We start from the raw sequence: 20,079 nt of genomic DNA, 5'->3' as shown, positions 1-20,079 counted from the left end.
GAAAGTATGACTGCATGGAGTCTGTCTCTAACTGACAGTATGACTGCATGGAGTCTGTCTCTAACTGACAGTATGACTGCATGGAGTCTGTCTCTAACTGACAGTATGACTGCATGGAGTCTGTCTCTAACTGAAAGTATGACTGCATGGAGTCTGTCTCTAACTGACAGTATGACTGCATGGAGTCTGTCTCTAACTGACAGTATGACTGCATGGAGTCTGTCTCTAACTGACAGTATGACTGCATGGAGTCTGTCTCTAACTGACAGTATGACTGCATGGAGTCTGTCTCTAACTGACAGTATGACTGCATGGAGTCTGTCTCTAACTGACAGTATGACTGCATGGAGTCTGTCTCTAACTGACAGTATGACTGCATGGAGTCTGTCTCTAACTGACAGTATGACTGCATGGAGTCTGTCTCTAACTGACAGTATGACTGCATGGAGTCTGTCTCTAACTGACAGTATGACTGCATGGAGTCTGTCTCTAACTGACAGTATGACTGCATGGAGTCTGTCTCTTTAAGTATGACTGCATGGAGTCTGTCTCTAACTGACAGTATGACTGCATGGAGTCTGTCTCTAACTGACAGTATGACTGCATGGAGTCTGTCTCTTTAAGTATGACTGCATGGAGTCTGTCTCTAACTGACAGTATGACTGCATGGAGTCTGTCTCTTTAAGTATGACTGCATGGAGTCTGTCTCTAACTGACAGTATGACTGCATGGAGTCTGTCTCTAACTGACAGTATGACTGCATGGAGTCTGTCTCTAACTGACAGTATGACTGCATGGAGTCTGTCTCTAACTGACAGTATGACTGCATGGAGTCTGTCTCTAACTGACAGTATGACTGCATGGAGTCTGTCTCTAACTGACAGTATGACTGCATGGAGTCTGTCTCTAACTGACAGTATGACTGCATGGAGTCTGTCTCTAACTGACAGTATGACTGCATGGAGTCTGTCTCTAACTGACAGTATGACTGCATGGAGTCTGTCTCTAACTGACAGTATGACTGCATGGAGTCTGTCTCTAACTGACAGTATGACTGCATGGAGTCTGTCTCTAACTGACAGTATGACTGCATGGAGTCTGTCTCTAACTGACAGTATGACTGCATGGAGTCTGTCTCTAACTGACAGTATGACTGCATGGAGTCTGTCTCTAACTGACAGTATGACTGCATGGAGTCTGTCTCTAACTGACAGTATGACTGCATGGAGTCTGTCTCTAACTGACAGTATGACTGCATGGAGTCTGTCTCTAACTGACAGTATGACTGCATGGAGTCTGTCTCTAACTGACAGTATGACTGCATGGAGTCTGTCTCTAACTGACAGTATGACTGCATGGAGTCTGTCTCTAACTGACAGTATGACTGCATGGAGTCTGTCTCTTTTCCATCCAAAAGCCCTTGAATATGATGGAATATGATTAAGGATTACTGTGATTATGCCGTGGTAAGCTCACATTTCATACACAACATAATTCACTAGGGAAAAAAAGAAAGAAAGAAAAAAGCTGGACTATCCCCTGGCTATGCGTCGAGGACCCCCAGGGGTCTCGGAGGACGGCTGTGGACAGTTCATAAACCTGTCTACTCACTCTGTGTCTCAGAGGACGGCTGTGGACAGTTCAGAAACCTGTCTACTCACTCTGTGTCTCGGAGGACGGCTGTGGACAGTTCAGAAACCTGTCTACTCACTCTGTGTCTCAGAGGAGGGCTGTGGACAGTTCAGAAACCTGTCTACTCACTCTGTGTCTCGGAGGAGGGCTGTGGACAGTTCAGAAACCTGTCTACTCACTCTGTGTCTCGGAGGACGGCTGTGGACAGTTCAGAAACCTGTCTACTCGCTCTGTGTCTCGGAGGACGGCTGTGGACAGTTCAGAAACCTGTCTACTCGCTCTGTGTCTCAGAGGAGAGCTGTGGACAGTTCAGAAACCTGTCTACTCACTCTGTGTCTCAGAGGACGGCTGTGGACAGTTCAGAAACCTGTCTACTCACTCTGTGTCTCGGAGGACGGCTGTGGACAGTTCAGAAACCTGTCTACTCGCTCCGTGTCTCAGAGGAGGGCTGTGGACAGTTCAGAAACCTGTCTACTCGCTCTGTGTCTCGGAGGAGGGCTGTGGACAGTTCAGAAACCTGTCTACTCACTCTGTGTCTCGGAGGACGGCTGTGGACAGTTCAGAAACCTGTCTACTCTCTCTGTGTCTCAGAGGAGGGCTGTGGACAGTTCAGAAACCTGTCTACTCGCTCTGTGTCTCAGAGGAGGGCTGTGGACAGTTCAGAAACCTGTCTACTCACTCTGTGTCTCAGAGGAAGGCTGTGGACAGTTCAGAAACCTGTCTACTCACTCTGTGTCTCAGAGGAGGGCTGTGGACAGTTCAGAAACCTGTCTACTCACTCTGTGTCTCAGAGGAGGGCTGTGGACAGTTCAGAAACCTGTCTACTCACTCTGTGTCTCAGAGGAGGGCTGTGGACAGTTCAGAAACCCGTCTACTCACTGTGTCTCAGAGGAGGGCTGTGGACAGTTCAGAAACCTGTCTACTCACTCTGTGTCTCAGAGGAGGGCTGTGGACAGTTCAGAAACCTGTCTACTCACTCTGTGTCTCAGAGGAGGGCTGTGGACAGTTCAAAACCGAAGCCTCTCCTCAATAAAAGGCACATGACAGCCGGGTGTCACAGCACGCTTGGAGTTTGACAAAAGGCACGTAAACGACTCTCAGACCATTATTAACAAGTTTCTCTGGTCTGATGAAACCAAAATAGAGCTTTTTGGCCCGAATGCCAAACGTCACGTCTGGAGGAAACCAGGCACCGCTCATCACCTGGCAAATACCATCCCTACGGTGAAGCATGGTGGTGGCAGCATCGTTCTGTGGGGATGTTTTTCAACGGCAGGAACTGGGAAACTTGTCAGGATAGAGGGGAAGATGAATGGAGCAGTGTACAGAGACATCCTGGATGAAAACCTGCTCCAGAGAGCTCAGGACCTCCGACTTGGTCAACGATTCACCTTCCAACAGGACAACGACCCCCAAGCACACAGCTAAGATAAGGAAGGATTGGTTTTAGGACAACTCTGTGGAAGTCCTTGAGTGGCCCAGCCAGAGCCCAGACTTGAACACCATTGAGCATCTCTGGAAGGACCTGAAAATAGCTGTGCAGCGACGCTCCCCGTCTAACCTGACAGAGCTTGAGAGGATCTGCAGAGAAGAAGGGGGAAAATACCCCAAATTCAAGTGTGCCAAGCTTGTAGCATCATTCCCAAAAAGGCTTAAGGCTGTAATTGCTGCCAAAGGTGCCTCAACTTAGTACTAAGTCAAGAGTGTGAATACTTATGTACAGTTTTTTCCAGTTTCTTATGTTTAATAAATTAACAAAATATTTGAAAAAACCTTTTTCACTTCCTCATTATGGGGTATTGTGTGTAGATTGATGAGGAAAAAAAGGAATTTAATCCATTTTGAAATGAGGCTGTATAAAAACAAAATGTGGTAAAAGTGAAGGAGTGTGAATACTTTCCGGATGCACTGTATACTTTACATATATACTGTACTATGCTATTCATATATACTATGAAGTGTTATGACTACATACAATGTGTTATGACTACATACAATGTGTTATGACTACATACAATGTGTTATGACTACATACAATGTGTTATGACTACATACAATGCAATGCCAGTGCTGTCTACGTAACATGCTATAAGTCTGTATTAAATGCTATCTAAGTCTACATAGAGTGCTATCTAAGGGGCTAGGGTAAGTGCTACGGGCCATGGTGGAGTCTGACCAGGTGGGTTTTTGTGCAGTGTCAGTGCTACGGGCCATGATGGAGTCTGACCAGGTGGGTTTTTGTGCAGTGTCAGTGCTACGGGCCATGATGGAGTCTGACCAGGTGGGTTTTTGTGCAGTGTCAGTGCTACGGGCCATGGTGGAGTCTGACCAGGTGGGTTTTTGTGCAGTGTCAGTGCTACGGGCCATGATGGAGTCTGACCAGGTGGGTTTTTGTGCAGTGTCAGTGCTACGGGCCATGATGGAGTCTGACCAGGTGGGTTTTTGTGCAGTGTCAGTGCTACGGGCCATGGTGGAGTCTGACCAGGTGGGTTTTTGTGCAGTGTCAGTGCTACGGGCCATGATGGAGTCTGACCAGGTGGGTTTTTGTGCAGTGTCAGTGCTACGGGCCATGATGGAGTCTGACCAGGTGGGTTTTTGTGCAGTGTCAGTGCTACGGGCCATGATGGAGTCTGACCAGGTGGGTTTTTGTGCAGTGTCAGTGCTACGGGCCATGGTGGAGTCTGACCAGGTGGGTTTTTGTGCAGTGTCAGTGCTACGGGCCATGATGGAGTCTGACCAGGTGGGTTTTTGTGCAGTGTCAGTGCTACGGGCCATGGTGGAGTCTGACCAGGTGGGTTTTTGTGCAGTGTCAGTGCTACGGGCCATGGTGGAGTCTGACCAGGTGGGGTTTTGTGCAGTGTCAGTGCTACGGGCCATGATGGAGTCTGACCAGGTGGGTTTTTGTGCAGTGTCAGTGCTACGGGCCATGATGGAGTCTGACCAGGTGGGTTTTTGTGCAGTGTCAGTGCTACGGGCCATGGTGGAGTCTGACCAGGTGGGTTTTTGTGCAGTGTCAGTGCTACGGGCCATGATGGAGTCTGACCAGGTGGGTTTTTGTGCAGTGTCAGTGCTACGGGCCATGATGGAGTCTGACCAGGTGGGTTTTTGTGCAGTGTCAGTGCTACGGGCCATGATGGAGTCTGACCAGGTGGGTTTTTGTGCAGTGTCAGTGCTACGGGCCATGATGGAGTCTGACCAGGTGGGTTTTCAGACTACGGCGGAATGCGTCTCAGGTCTGAATGTGTTAATGATGGAGGCGAGAAGCTCACCTGGAGCTGAGCCTTCCTCAGCCGTCGGTAGAACTCGTCATCCTCTCTCCCCCAGCCCCAGAAGCGGTTCGACATGCCGTTACACTGGAGAGAGGCACGCACGCACGCACGCACACGCACACACACACACACACACACACACACACACACACACACACACACACACACACACACACACACACACACACATAATTAGAAACATGTCTGAAATAAACTAAACAAAGCAGGCAATATCTTGGGAGCTTTAAAGATGGTGAAATGGTTAATTTGGGCATTTTATTTTGAAGTTTCAGCCTCCAACGGCAGAATCTAGTTTCTGAACCAATCAGAGCGTCGCATCCCTCAAGGCTATGGGATGTAAATCTGTCTCAATTTTATTGGCTTTTATTTTATTTTTTTAAATACATTTTTATTTCATTTTTAGATGAAATGATTGGCTTTTATAGATGTGTATCTCTACACGTCATCACGCAGCACATTTTCCGTTCAAAGGAAGTAATTACATTTTTATTTTTTATGGACTTAGTTTTGATATAGAAATACACAAAAATGAAAATGTTCCCATTTTTGGCATCCATTGTTAGGTATGTCATGATGACCACGGATATGGTCTAAAAGTCCATCCATTGTTAGGTATGTCATGATGACCACGGATATGGTCTAATCCATCCATTGTTAGGTATGTCATGATGACCACGGATATGGTCTAATCCATCCATTGTTAGGTATGTCATGATGACCACGGATATGGCATCCATTGTTAGGTATGTCATGATGACCACGGATATGGTCTAAAAGTCCATCCATTGTTAGGTATGTCATGATGACCACGGATATGGTCTAATCCATCCATTGTTAGGTATGTCATGATGACCACGGATATGGCATCCATTGTTAGGTAGGTCATGATGACCACGGATATGGCATCCATTGTTAGGTATGTCATGATGACCACGGATATGGTCTAAAAGTGTGAAAAACGTATTTTTCATTTCACTAGTTCTTTAATAACTTCATTATAAAGGCCATCTATTCCAGCTGCTTCTCCATTCCCCTCCTATACACAGGTTTAATGCTTGTCTTTAGTTCAATGTTTGTTTTGTAAACGCCGTTGACAATGAAGGGGACATTTACGTCATAATGTGTCTTTATTGTTAATGGCGTTTAATGTTGAAAAACAGAAGATCTACAGCGTCATAGCGCGGCCGCGCTATGACGCTGTATGAAGTTGTACATAGATCTGCCAATTTATTTCAAAATTCTTTGAATATATATTCTTTCACAGCGAACATTTTTAACTCATATCTTTGCTTCTGGGGGGGGGGGGGGGGGGTCCCTGGAACAACATATTTTCAGATGGTTACATGTGATTTTGGGGGTCCTTGACATGAAATAGGTTGAGAACCACTGACATAGAAACATGGGTTTTTTCCAAAAAAAACTGTCAAGATTTAGAAGATTTTGTAGAATCTGGTGTCAATCTGGTCTCAGTGGATTCATACTCACCACATTGAAGTGTTTGTAGAATCTGGTGTCAATCTGGTCTCAGTGGATTCATACTCACCACATTGAAGTGTTTGTAGAATCTGGTGTCAATCTGGTCTCAGTGGATTCATACTCACCACATTGAAGTGTTTGTAGAATCTGGTGTCAATCTGGTCTCAGTGGATTCATACTCACCACATTGAAGTGTTTGTAGAATCTGGTGTCAATCTGGTCTCAGTGGATTCATACTCACCACATTGAAGTGTATTCTGGGCAGTAACAGGATCCCTCCTGCATGTCTTGTATTAGGATGGAGCTCGATAACCGATACCCGGAAAAATCTGATAACAAGCTTATTGAGTACCAGCTAACAATAAGCTTTGAGCTTATTGGGAACCCGTTATCAATAAGCTTTGAGCTTATTGGGAACCCGTTATCAATAAGCTTTGGGCTTATCCAGTACCCGGTATCAATAAGCTGTGGGCTTATCCAGTACCCGGTATCAATAAGCTTTGGGTTTATTGAGTACCCGGTATCAATAAGCTTTGAGCTTATTGAGAACCCGTTATCAATAAGCTTTGGGCTTATTGAGAACCCGTTATCAATAAGCTTTGGGCTTATCGAGCCTGTTATGGAGCATAGCCGCCATGTTTAAACAATCAAGACAAGAGGCAATCAAGAAATAAATCTAACCATCCACGCTGGCACAAACATGTGGGTCTAAAAGTGTATTTTCTTTAATATTATTGTATTGGTAAAAGGTCAATTTTCCTTAGAAAAGTTCTGTATTTGAAGGTCCTAGTAAAAGATACTGGTTCTGTTCAGAATGTGTCGTCTCCTGTCAATCCACAGAAAATAATATAAAATGGTCTCGATAAGAACCCTGATCGATAAGGTGATCGTTATCAATAAACAATTAACGAGCTCCATCCTTAGTCTTGTAGTGGTGGAGGAGGTACTCTAGTACTCACCATGCTGAAGTGTCTCTTGGTCAGCAGCAGGATCCCTCCTACGTAGGTCTTGTAGTGGTAGAGGTATTAATACTAACCATGCTGAAGTGTCTCTTGGTCAGCAGCAGGATCCCTCCTACGTAGGTCTTGTAGTAGTAGAGGTATTAATACTAACCATGCTGAAGTGTTTCTTGGTCAGCAGCAGGATCCCTCCTACGTAGGTCTTGTAGTGGTAGAGGTATTAAAGATGTACAGGAGGAGGTACTAACCATGCTGAAGTGTTTCTTGGTCAGCAGCAGGATCCCTCCTACGTAGGTCTTGTAGTGGTAGAGGTATTAAAGATGTACAGGAGGAGGTACTAACCATGCTGAAGTGTTTCTTGGTCAGCAGCAGGATCCCTCCTACGTAGGTCTTGTAGTGGTAGAGGTATTAAAGATGTACAGGAGGAGGTACTAACCATGCTGAAGTGTTTCTTGGTCAGCAGCAGGATCCCTCCTACGTAGGTCTTGTAGTGGTAGAGGTATTAATGATGTACAGGAGGAGGTACTCACCATGCTGAAGTGTCTCTTGGTCAGCAGCAGGATCCCTCCTACGTAGGTCTTGTAGTGGTAGAGGTATTAAAGATGTACAGGAGGAGGTACTCACCATGCTGAAGTGTCTCTTGGTCAGCAGCAGGATCCCTCCTACGTAGGTCTTGTAGTGGTAGAGGTATTAAAGATGTACAGGAGGAGGTACTCACCATGCTGAAGTGTCTCTTGGTCAGCAGCAGGATCCCTCCTACGTAGGTCTTGTAGTGGTAGAGGTATTAAAGATGTACAGGAGGAGGTACTAACCATGCTGAAGTGTTTCTTGGTCAGCAGCAGGATCCCTCCTACGTAGGTCTTGTAGTGGTACAGCGGGTGCAGTTCGGGCGACGCCACGTGGAACGGACCCTCTCCGGGCCAGCCGTAGTCCAGCTGCTCGTTGAGAGGCAGCAGGTCCACGTCGTGCATCGCCACGTAGTCCGTGTCGTTGGACGACTCCAGGAAACCCACGTTGACCAGAGAGGCACGGTTAAACCTGGGGAGAGGAGGACATACCAGGAGGTTAAACCAGAGAGGAACGGTTAAACCTGAGAGGTATCCACAATAATTCACATATTTACAAAAACCTACAGTTGGTCTGATCCAGTGGGACGGACTGAGCATTCTCCCTACAATGGAGTCAGGCACTATAAAAGACAGCCTTATGCTACAATCGGGTCCTTCCCCACTGGTCAGCACTGTGGTAACACTGTGGTCAGCACTGTGGTAACACTGTGGTAACTCTGTGGTAACACTGTGGTAACACTGTGGTCAGCACTGTGGTAACACTGTGGTAACTCTGTGGTAACACTGTGATAACACTGTGTTCAGCACTGTGGACCTACACATTTTAGTCGACTAAATCAACTGTAGATTTAGTCGACTAAAACTAGACTAAACAATAAACATTCCAGGTGACTAAAATGTGACTAAAAGTAAATTAAAACTATTCAAGAGACTACGACTAAAACTAAAACCAAAATTTGCTCATCAAATTGTGGTCGCTCAAATAGAGAAGGCATGTGTCAGTGGAGTGGGATGTTCTGAAACCAGATTGGAACTCGTACATTAATTTATTAGTGGCAAGATACTTTTCAACCTGTTCATAGACTATTTTTTCCATCACTTTCGAGATGGAGCTTAGAATAGAAATAGGGCGGTAGTTGCCGGGTTCTAATTGACTAATGTGCTGTGCTGTGCTGCTGTCAGTATCACTGTGATTACACTGTGCTGCTGTCAGTATCACTGTGTTTACACTGTGCTGCTGTCAGTATCACTGTGTTTACACTGTGCTGCTGTCAGTATCACTGTGTTTACACTGTGCTGCTGTCAGTATCACTGTGTTTACACTGTGCTGCTGTCAGTATCACTGTGATTACACTGTGCTGCTGTCAGTATCACTGTGTTTACACTGTGCTGCTGTCAGTATCACTGTGTTTACACTGTGCTGCTGTCAGTATCACTGTGTTTACACTGTGCTGCTGTCAGTATCACTGTGTTTACACTGTGCTGCTGTCAGTATCACTGTGTTTACACTGTGCTGCTGTCAGTATCACTGTGTTTACACTGTGCTGCTGTCAGTATGCTAAAACCTACAATGAAAAGGACCACTTTTTTGGGGGAAAAAAGTCTACCATCTACGTTGACCACATACAGTAGATGGTGACCTAGCGTAGCTTAGCATAGCGTAGCGTACCTGTAATGGTCCACCTGGTTGACCACGTAGATGGTAACATAGCGTAGCCTAGTGTAGCGTACCTGTAATGGTCCACCTGGTTGACCACGTAGATGGCGTGTCGGATGCGCTTCCTGTTGAGGAAGGCGTGGATGAACGGGACGAACACCAGCAGCTCGTCGAAGCGCTCGCGGAACGGGACGATGAGCGCCATCTTGTGGGGACCCCAGGAAGGGTCGTCCGCCGCCGCCAAGGCCGCACCATGCTCTGGAGAGGACGCCGGTGCGCAAGGCTGAGGAGGAGCAGGAGGTGGGGGAGGAGGGGGAAGAGGAGGAAGAGAAGGAGGAGGAGATCGTGACAAAAATGATTTTTTTTTTTTAATACTAAGATGCTTTATAGGTGAGCAGGAAACGTTTAACATTAAATGCGACCAGATTTGACTGAGGGCCATTGGATTTTTTTGAATTTCCGTTTCTTCATGTCATTTGAAAGCAGGGAATCATAGCTTCAAATTGACATGTTGGTTGTTCAGTTTGACCCACCAGTTTTGGAGATATGGCTTATAGAGTAATGTCATGCAGAGAAACAGCGAGTTGAGAAAACAGGCTTGCAAAAGGTTCACTTCTGTGGTCTCTAACATTACACCTAGTTACATGTTTAAGCATTTATTTCATATTTACATGTCTTCTGTGGAATCTAACATTACACCTATAGCTACATGTTTAAGCATTTATTTCATATTTACATGTCTTCTGTGGACTCTAACATTACACCTAGCTACATGTTTAAGCATTTATTTCATATTTACATGTCTTCTGTGGAATCTAACATTACACCTATAGCTACATGTTTAAGCATTTATTTCATATTTACATGTCTTCTGTGGAATCTAACATTACACCTAGCTACATGTTTAAGCATTTATTTCATATTTACATGTCTTCTGTGGTCTCTAACATTACACCTAACTACATGTTTAAGCATTTATTTCATATTTACATGTCTTCTGTGGAATCTAACATTACACCTAGCTACATGTTTAAGCATTTATTTCATATTTACATGTCTTCTGTGGAATCTAACATTACACCTAGCTACATGTTTAAGCATTTATTTCATATTTACATGTCTTCTGTGGACTCTAACATTACACCTAGCTACATGTTTAAGCATTTATTTCATATTTACATGTCTTCTGTGGACTCTAACATTACACCTAGCTACATGTTTATGCATTTATTTCATATTTACATGTCTTCTGTGGAATCTAACATTACACCTAGCTACATGTTTAAGCATTTATTTCATATTTACATGTCTTCTGTGGAATCTAACATTACACCTAGCTACATGTTTAAGCATTTATTTCATATTTACATGTATTCTGTGGTCTCTAACATTACACCTAGCTACATGTTTAAGCATTTATTTAATATTTACATGTCTTCTGTGGAATCTAACATTACACCTAGCTACATGTTTAAGCATTTATTTCATATTTACATGTCTTCTGTGGAATCTAACATTACACCTAGCTACATGTTTAAGCATTTATTTCATATTTACATGTCTTCTGTGGAATCTAACATTACACCTAGCTACATGTTTAAGCATTTATTTCATATTTACATGTCTTCTGTGGTCTCTAACATTACACCTAGCTACATGTTTAAGCATTTATTTCATATTTACATGTCTTCTGTGGACTCTAACATTACACCTAGCTACATGTTTAAGCATTTATTTCATATTTACATGTCTTCTGTGGACTCTAACATTACACCTAGCTACATGTTTAAGCATTTATTTCATATTCACATGTCTTCTGTGGACTCTAACATTACACCTAGCTACATGTTTAAGCATTTATTTCATATTTACATGTCTTCTGTGGACTCTAACATTACACCTAGCTACATGTTTATGCATTTATTTCATATTTACATGTCTTCTGTGGAATCTAACATTACACCTAGCTACATGTTTAAGCATTTATTTCATATTTACATGTCTTCTGTGGAATCTAACATTACACCTAGCTACATGTTTAAGCATTTATTTCATATTTACATGTATTCTGTGGTCTCTAACATTACACCTAGCTACATGTTTAAGCATTTATTTAATATTTACATGTCTTCTGTGGAATCTAACATTACACCTAGCTACATGTTTAAGCATTTATTTCATATTTACATGTCTTCTGTGGAATCTAACATTACACCTAGCTACATGTTTAAGCATTTATTTCATATTTACATGTCTTCTGTGGAATCTAACATTACACCTAGCTACATGTTTAAGCATTTATTTCATATTTACATGTCTTCTGTGGTCTCTAACATTACACCTAGCTACATGTTTAAGCATTTATTTCATATTTACATGTCTTCTGTGGACTCTAACATTACACCTAGCTACATGTTTAAGCATTTATTTCATATTTACATGTCTTCTGTGGACTCTAACATTACACCTAGCTACATGTTTAAGCATTTATTTCATATTCACATGTCTTCTGTGGACTCTAACATTACACCTAGCTACATGTTTAAGCATTTATTTCATATTTACATGTCTTCTGTGGAATCTAACATTACACCTAGCTACATGTTTAAGCATTTATTTCATATTTACATGTCTTCTGTGGAATCTAACATTACACCTAGCTACATGTTTAAGCATTTATTTCATATTTACATGTCTTCTGTGGAATCTAACATTACACCTAGCTACATGTTTAAGCATTTATTTCATATTTACATGTCTTCTGTGGAATCTAACATTACACCTAGCTACATGTTTCGATTTCAGCTCTGACACTTATTTCAGACATGCTCTAGTATGTGAAGAGTCTGCCTGTGCTATTAACTCATTTTGGATTAAAAAAAAAGCTTTTCTCCTCTGGTGAAATGCTGGAAGTTGCGCGATGGCAGGCTCTCAGTCAAATCTGGTCACAAAAGTTAATCTGGGCAAAAACTACTAGTCCAGCAGCCGGGTTGTGGAGTGGGAAATTTGGTAAATAGTATTTTGAATTGGCCTAAAATATTGTCTATATTCATACATTCATGAATCCACTCGCTGAAGTATTGAGCAATTTGTTTCATAAGGGTTTATATGTGACCATACAATTAACATCCTACTGTATATAAGGCAAGATTTTCAAATGTTCATTATGCTTCAAGTTTTCATGATCCTGAATCCATTCAAATATGTTGTTCCAGGGACCTTCCAGAAGCAATGATTTGAGTTTAAAACGCTTGCCCTGAAAGAATATATATTCAAAGATTTGTAACACGATTTTTCAAAAAATAGCAGATCTACAAGCTATGAGCTTGTAGATCTGCTATTTGTCAATAGCTAAAGTATAACAAAATGCCTTATAACACCAAAAGGGGTTCTAAGCATTAGGGGTTGAAAGTGTCAAAAAAAAAAAAAAAAAAAGTGTTGTAACCTGACGTTTTTTCTTCTTTCTAATTCTTTGTTCGGCCCAAAACATTGTGTTTGTTGTCATGATTTGTCACGACTCGAGTTGGCTTTGTCCGCGGCGTAAACGTCTTTAAATAAATACTTTCTGAAAAGTCTATGAGGAAAATTAACGGGGGTTTATTTTCCGCATCTCTCGAGGGGGCGGGGCTGCGACGCTCTATAGTTGCAGTATAGATCCAGAGGAACACAGTTTTCCGGCTATTTTTGATGAATTGAACATGGTGGACCCTCTTGTAAACAAGTGTAATGCTTTATTGGGTCGTCCACTCACAGTTAACAGTCTTTGTATTGAGTTTGTGCTTGAAAAGTACTGTAATTCTGCAAACTGTTAATATATATTTCAATCAATCAATCAATCAATCAATCAATCATTGCTACAGAGCTGACAATGAGGTTATATCTTCCCTTCTTCTCTGGAGTCCTGCCTCGAAGCAGACCAGAGGTAGAAAACTGTCGTTCCCTGATGTCATCGCTAGGGACACATGATGTCATCGCTATAGGGACACATGCATCAGTAAGCAGGAACTGGGGACGGCAATGAAGGACCGGGAGGTCTGGTGTGGCGTTGTGAAATCCATGATCTCGACCGCGGCATTATGTTATACTTTAGCTATTGAAAAATAGCAGATCTACAAGCTCGAGCTTGTAGGTCTGCTATTTTTGAAAAATTATAAAAATGCGGCACAAGTCTTTGATGTTCAGAGCGAACGTTTTTTTTTATTTCGACGTCAGTCCTAAATATGCTGTATTTATACATATATACAAATAAACCTGAACCTGCTAGTGTTTCTACCTGTTGAGGAGGACTCTGTCTGTCCTCCATGTCTCCTACCTGTTGAGGAGGACTCTGTCTGTCCTCCATGTCTCCTACCTGTTGAGGAGGACTCTGTCTGTCCTCCATGTCTCCTACCTGTTGAGGAGGACTCTGTCTGTCCTCCATGTCTCCTACCTGTTGAGGAGGACTCTGTCTGTCCTCCATGTCTCCTACCTGTTGAGGAGGACTCTGTCTGTCCTCCATGTCTCCAGAGCAGCTGATCTGAAGCCACAGCAGAGAGCAGAGCAGCAGGAACACACACGCTGCAAACAGCTTGTAGAGAGAAGAGCACCGTCTCCATGGAAACCTGGACCACACACACACACGCGCGCCCGCGCACGCACGCACGCACGCACACACACACACACACGGACACACACGCACACACCCACACACACACACAGCAAAGAGCTTGTAGAGACGGCATCCATAGAAACAGGTTAGTTTCATCTCCTCCATAGAAACAACAGGGTCAGGTTAGTTTCATCTCCTCCATAGAAACAACAGGGTCAGGTTAGTTTCAAGCATCTTCAAAGTTCAAACAGTCTCGAGTGGCCAGACTGTTGCCTCCACACCTTTCCAAATGCTTCAAAAACACACACACACGCCTACACACATGCACGCACGCATGCACGAGCAGTGCACGTTCCCCAAAAACCTCCCGACTCACTTGGCCTCCGGCTGAAGGACTTTTGAAGTGTAATTTCTTGAGAGACGACAAATCAACATGTCGCAATTACTGGAGATTACTGGAGAATTAATTTATGCATAATGGTCAATCTTTTTCCATGTTGAAAAAAACGTCTCAAGCATTCTTCGAAAAATAGCAAATAGCAGGCACATTTTCACGATTTTTCAAAAAAATGCAGATCTACAAGCTCGTAGCGTGGCACCGAGTGCCGCGCTACGAGCAATTTTTCAATAGCTAAAAGTATAACATAATGCTTAAAAACACAAATAGGGGTTCCCTGCTGTCCAGAGGTTAAGAGCCTCTGCTAAATGCCTACATGGAACGGGTAAATAAATGCTACTTCTAGCAGGGCTGACTGACCTGCTGTCCTCCTTGAAGCCCAGGATGGGCTTCCTTCTGGACGAGTGCATCATCATTTTCATGCAGACTCACAGCTCAGCTCTGGAGGAGGAGGAGAACACAACAGCATCATGGAGTCACAGCTCAGCTCTGGATGAGGAGAAGAACACAACAGCATCATGGAGTCACAGCTCAGCTCTGGATGAGGAGAAGAACACAACAGCATCATGGAGTCACAGCTCAGCTCTGAAGGAGGAGGAGAACACAACAGCATCATGGAGTCACAGCTCAGCTCTGAAGGAGGAGGAGAACACAACAGCATCATGGAGTCACAGCTCAGCTCTGGATGAGGAGGAGAACACAACAGCATCATGGAGTCACAGCTCAGCTCTGGAGGAGGAGAACATCACAACAGCATCATGGAGTCACAGCTCAGCTCTGAAGAAGGAGAAGAACACAACAGCATCATGGAGTCACAGCTCAGCTCTGGAAGAGGAGGAGAACACAACAGCATCATGGAGTCACAGCTCAGCTCTGGAGGAGGAGGAGAACATCACAACAGCATCATGGAGTCACAGCTCAGCTCTGGAGGAGGAGAACATCACAACAGCATCATGGAGTCACAGCTCAGCTCTGGAGGAGGAGAACATCACAACAGCATCATGGAGTCACAGCTCAGCTCTGGATGAGGAGAAGAACACAACAGCATCATGGAGTCACAGCTCAGCTCTGGAGGAGGAGGAGAACACAACAGCATCATGGAGTCACAGCTCAGCTCTGGAGGAGGAGAACAATTTAGGCATTTATCAGACGACTCTTAATCCAGAGTGATTTACATTAAGCAAGAACAAAAAAGCATGGAAATACATCACATACATAACAAGTAGTTATCATGAAATATGCGTAAGCTAAGAACGTAACAGTGGAGTATCTATATAATGAAACTATACATATAAACTATACATATATACTATACTATACATATGTACTATGAAGTGTTATGACTACATACAATGCAATTCCAGTGCTGTCTACATAAAATGCTATAAGTCTGTATAAAATGCTATCTAAGTCTACATAGAGTGCTATCTAAGGGGCTAGGGTAAGTGCTACGGGCCATGATGGAGTCTGAAAAGGTGGGTTTTCAGACTACGGCGGAAGATTGGGAGTGAGTCTGCAGTTCTGATTGTAATGAGAAGTTCATTCCATAGTTTAGATTGGGAGTGAGGCTGCAGTTCTGACTGTAATGAGAAGTTCATTCCATAGTTTAGATTGGGAGTGAGGCTGCAGTTCTGACTGTAATGGGAAGTTCATTCCATAGTTTAGATTGGGAGTGAGTCTGTAGTTCTGACTGTAATGAGAAGTGCATTCCATAGTTTAGATTGGGAGTGAGTCTGTAGTTCTGACTGTAATGGGAAGTTCATTCCATAGTTTAGATTGGGAGTGAGTCTGTAGTTCTGACTGTAATGAGAAGTGCATTCCATAGTTTAGATTGGGAGTGAGTCTGTAGTTCTAAATTTGAGGGCCCCTCCTATATACACAGGTTTAATGTTTGTTTTTAGTTCAATGTTTGTTTTAAAAACGCCATTGACAATGAATGAAGGGAACATTTACATCATATTGTCCCTGCCTAACACAAACATTAAATGCCATTAACAATAAAGAGAATTTAATGTTTGTTTTACATCACCATTACATCACCTAATCAACATGAGTTAGACTTTAATAAATTAGCGCCCCTCACTTCACACGGTGTGATTTCTTAACAATAATTTAACTCTTGAGAGCGTAACGTTAGACGAAATGGACATTTGGTAATGTAATGTTACTATTAACTGTTAAATAGAAAAAATACTATATTAACTACGGGCCGACGGCGTGGAACAAACTCTCACTGTACCTTCGACAGGCTTTAGATTTTTGATTGATTGATTGATATGTATTAACAGTTTGCAGAATTACAGTACATTTCAAGCACAAACTCAATACAAAGACTGTTAACTGTGAGTGGACGACCCAATTAAGCATTACACTTGTTTACAAGAGGGTCCACCTTGTGCAATTCATCAAAACATTTAGAGACGTACAAATAGACACTTCTATATAGTCAAAGAACAGAACAGGAATTCATCATAAAGGAGGTAAAAAGGGAAAAGAAACATATACAATGAGGGGAAAAAGGGGTGGGCGGTGGGGGATTCAGATTTTACGGGGGCCAGTTTCGAATTCAGCCATCCGTAGGTGCCCTTTGAGAACGGTTTTGAAGGAGTCAAGGGATTTGCATGTCTTAATGACTGTTGGTAGGGCGTTCCACATTTTGGTGGCATAGGAGCGAAAATAATTTAGTCCCTTGTTTGTGCCGAATCTGGGTTGTACATGGTTCGTTGCACTCCCTCTGGTGTTGTGGGTGTGGACTTCGTTGACATTAAGGAAGTATCTAGACAGTTACATGGGTATTTGCAACCTGCCTGTGGTTTATTTACTGTTAAATATAATACATGCAACCTGCCTGTGGTTTGGGTCTATCACTGTACAATAACAATAATGTTAATATTAATATATTAACTGTTAAATAGACTAAAAGTAACCTGCCTGTTGTTTGGCTCTATCTCTGTAATGAGTATAAATATATATATATATATATATATGTATGTTTTTTAAATTGGTTTTAAATTGTTTTTAATTGTTGCACTAAAGTGTCTGAACAGTTTATTTTCACATCATTGTCTGGGTCCCCACCCACTCACTCAGGGGTGACGAGTCACACCTGTAGTGATGGGAGGGGCACCAAAATGTGGTGTTCTGATTGGTTGATGGGGGCACTCCCTGAATATAAAAGTACAAACTTTTGTGTATGTTCACATGACCTGATGAAGATCAAATAGATCGAAACGTTGTCAGAATTTTCAATAAAGAACGCCTTTCTTATACCCATGGTGTGCTCCATCCAATACCTACTGAAGTTTCTTTAGCCCAGCACCCAGCCTGTTGATGTGCGTGTTCTACGTCCGCTCTGGCTCTATCTCTGTCCCATAATGTACAATAACAATAATGTAATGTAAATATTAAGTGCAACCTGCCTGTTGTTTGGGTCCATCTCTGTCCCATAATGAACAATAATAATGTAAATATTAAGTGCAACCTGCCTGTTGTTTGGCTCTATCTCTGTCCCATAATGTACAATAACAATAATGTAATGTAAATATTAAGTGCAACCTGCCTGTTGTTTGGGTCCATCTCTGTCCCATAATGAACAATAATAATGTAAATATTAAGTGCAACCTGCCTGTTGTTTGGCTCTATCTCTGTCCCATAATGTACAATAATAATGTAATGTAAATATTAAGTGCAACCTGCCTGTTGTTTGGCTCTATCTCTGTCCCATAATGTACAATAACAATAATGTAATGTAAATATTAAGTGCAACCTGCCTGTTGTTTGGCTCTATCTCTGTCCCATAATGTACAATAACAATAATGTAATGTAAATATTAAGTGCAACCTGCCTGTTGTTTGGGTCCATCTCTGTCCCATAATGAACAATAATAATGTAAATATTAAGTGCAACCTGCCTGTTGTTTGGCTCTATCTCTGTCCCATAATGTACAATAATAATGTAATGTAAATATTAAGTGCAACCTGCCTGTTGTTTGGCTCTATCTCTGTCCCATAATGAACAATAATAATGTAATGTAAATATTAAGTGCAACCTGCCTGTTGTTTGGCTCTATCTCTGTCCCATAATGTACAATAATAATGTAATGTAAATATTAAGTGCAACCTGCCTGTTGTTTCAGTGCTTTGGGTCCATCTCTGTCTCTGGGTGTCCACGTAGCATGTTGGTGATGAATGGGTGATGTTTTCATTTAAATAAACCTCCTTTTAAACTCATAAAATCCTCCACAATGTTTCACACATTCTGACAGCTGTCCGCTCTGTCTCAGAACATGGTTTATATTCACTGTAAAATAAGAGAATAGTTTATAAACCAGGAGAGAAACAAAATACACTGTGGGTTTTTTTTTTTTCTTGGTTTTTTTTGCTTCCTGTTGCGGTCCGTCCGCCTAATGGCTCCGGGTCGGATCTTAGTTTGGAGCAGACTATGGTTCCTAGTTCCAAATCTGACGAGAGGAATACAGCAAAGCAGTCTGTGGTTCTCAACTAGTGGTCCGGGGACCACCAGTGGTCCTTGAGGGGGTTCCAGGTGGTCCCCAGCTAAATGATGGAGAGTTATTTGGACAATTTGGTAACCAAATGGACCCTTATTTAATACATCTTTAACTCTGTAAAAATGAAACCAAATGGACCAATAATTGGGTCAATTTGCATCCATTTGGTTTCATTTTACACTCTCCAATGCAGAGTTGAATTATTGTTAAACATCTGCATCACTACATTTACAAGAAGTCTTACACAATTAGAGAATGTAGAAGAATTATTGTTTCGATCAATGTTTGCCTGTTATCTCTCCTAAAGTTACCAACATCAATACAGCATGGAATTACAATTACTGAGAGGCTAAATGTCATCAGATGGTGGTCCGTGGCTCAAATGCCCAATAAATAATGGATGAATTGAGTAGGAAGGGCCCCAATGGAAACAATAAGTCGATAGGCTTCCATGGGTTTAAATCAGTGTTGTTTTCGTCGACTAAAACGATGACAAAAAATGTTCGTCAACTACCTTTTTTCACTGTTGGAAACTAAATGGATACTAAATTAAAACTAAGCCATGGTGACTAAAACTAAGACTAAATATATTGGCAATTTCGTCAACAAATAAAAACTAGATTAAAATGTTATGAAGGGACTAGTGGACAAGAGATCCAGTATAAGTCATTGTACACTTGGTTGCATGCTGAAAATAGCCGATCTACAAGCTCACAACGCGTCGCAGCGTTGTGAGCTTGTAAAATCTGTCAATCTGTCAATCATTACAACGGCATCAAGGCCCGCCAAAACACATTTTAGTCGACTAAATCAACTGTAGATTTAGTCGACTATGAAACGTATTAGTCGACAAAAACTAGACTAACACTAAAACACTCCAGGTGCTAAAATAATGACTAAAACTAAATTAAGTTTGAGTCCAAAGACTCTAAACTAAAATAGAAAGTTTCTGCCAAAAACACTGGTTTGTATCCAGTATTGAACTGTAGGCTACTTTGCTCTGC

General features: G+C 42.3%; 1 protein-coding gene across 1 annotated transcript in view; it reads right to left on the bottom strand.

Annotated features, from left to right (window-relative positions):
* b4galt7 (xylosylprotein beta 1,4-galactosyltransferase, polypeptide 7 (galactosyltransferase I)) overlaps nucleotides 1-18,965 on the bottom strand; it is a 24,481-nt gene extending 5,516 nt beyond the window's left edge. Inside the window, exons 1-6 of the mRNA XM_079492500.1 lie at nucleotides 18,692-18,965; nucleotides 14,929-15,057; nucleotides 14,052-14,184; nucleotides 9,658-9,866; nucleotides 8,170-8,395; nucleotides 4,902-4,985 (exon numbers count right to left, since the gene is read on the bottom strand). Coding sequence (XP_079348626.1) covers nucleotides 4,902-4,985; nucleotides 8,170-8,395; nucleotides 9,658-9,866; nucleotides 14,052-14,184; nucleotides 14,929-14,990 — 714 coding nt within the window. The 5' untranslated portion in view covers nucleotides 14,991-15,057; nucleotides 18,692-18,965. The remainder of the gene's footprint in view (nucleotides 1-4,901; nucleotides 4,986-8,169; nucleotides 8,396-9,657; nucleotides 9,867-14,051; nucleotides 14,185-14,928; nucleotides 15,058-18,691) is intronic.
* Nucleotides 18,966-20,079: the final 1,114 nt, after the last annotated feature.

The sequence above is a fragment of the Electrona antarctica genome (assembly GCF_951216825.1).
Source record: "Electrona antarctica genome assembly, chromosome: 22".
Lineage (NCBI taxonomy): Eukaryota > Metazoa > Chordata > Actinopteri > Myctophiformes > Myctophidae > Electrona > Electrona antarctica.
The sequence above is the reverse complement of the archived record's forward strand: the minus strand, read 5'-3'. Positions and strand labels throughout refer to the sequence as shown.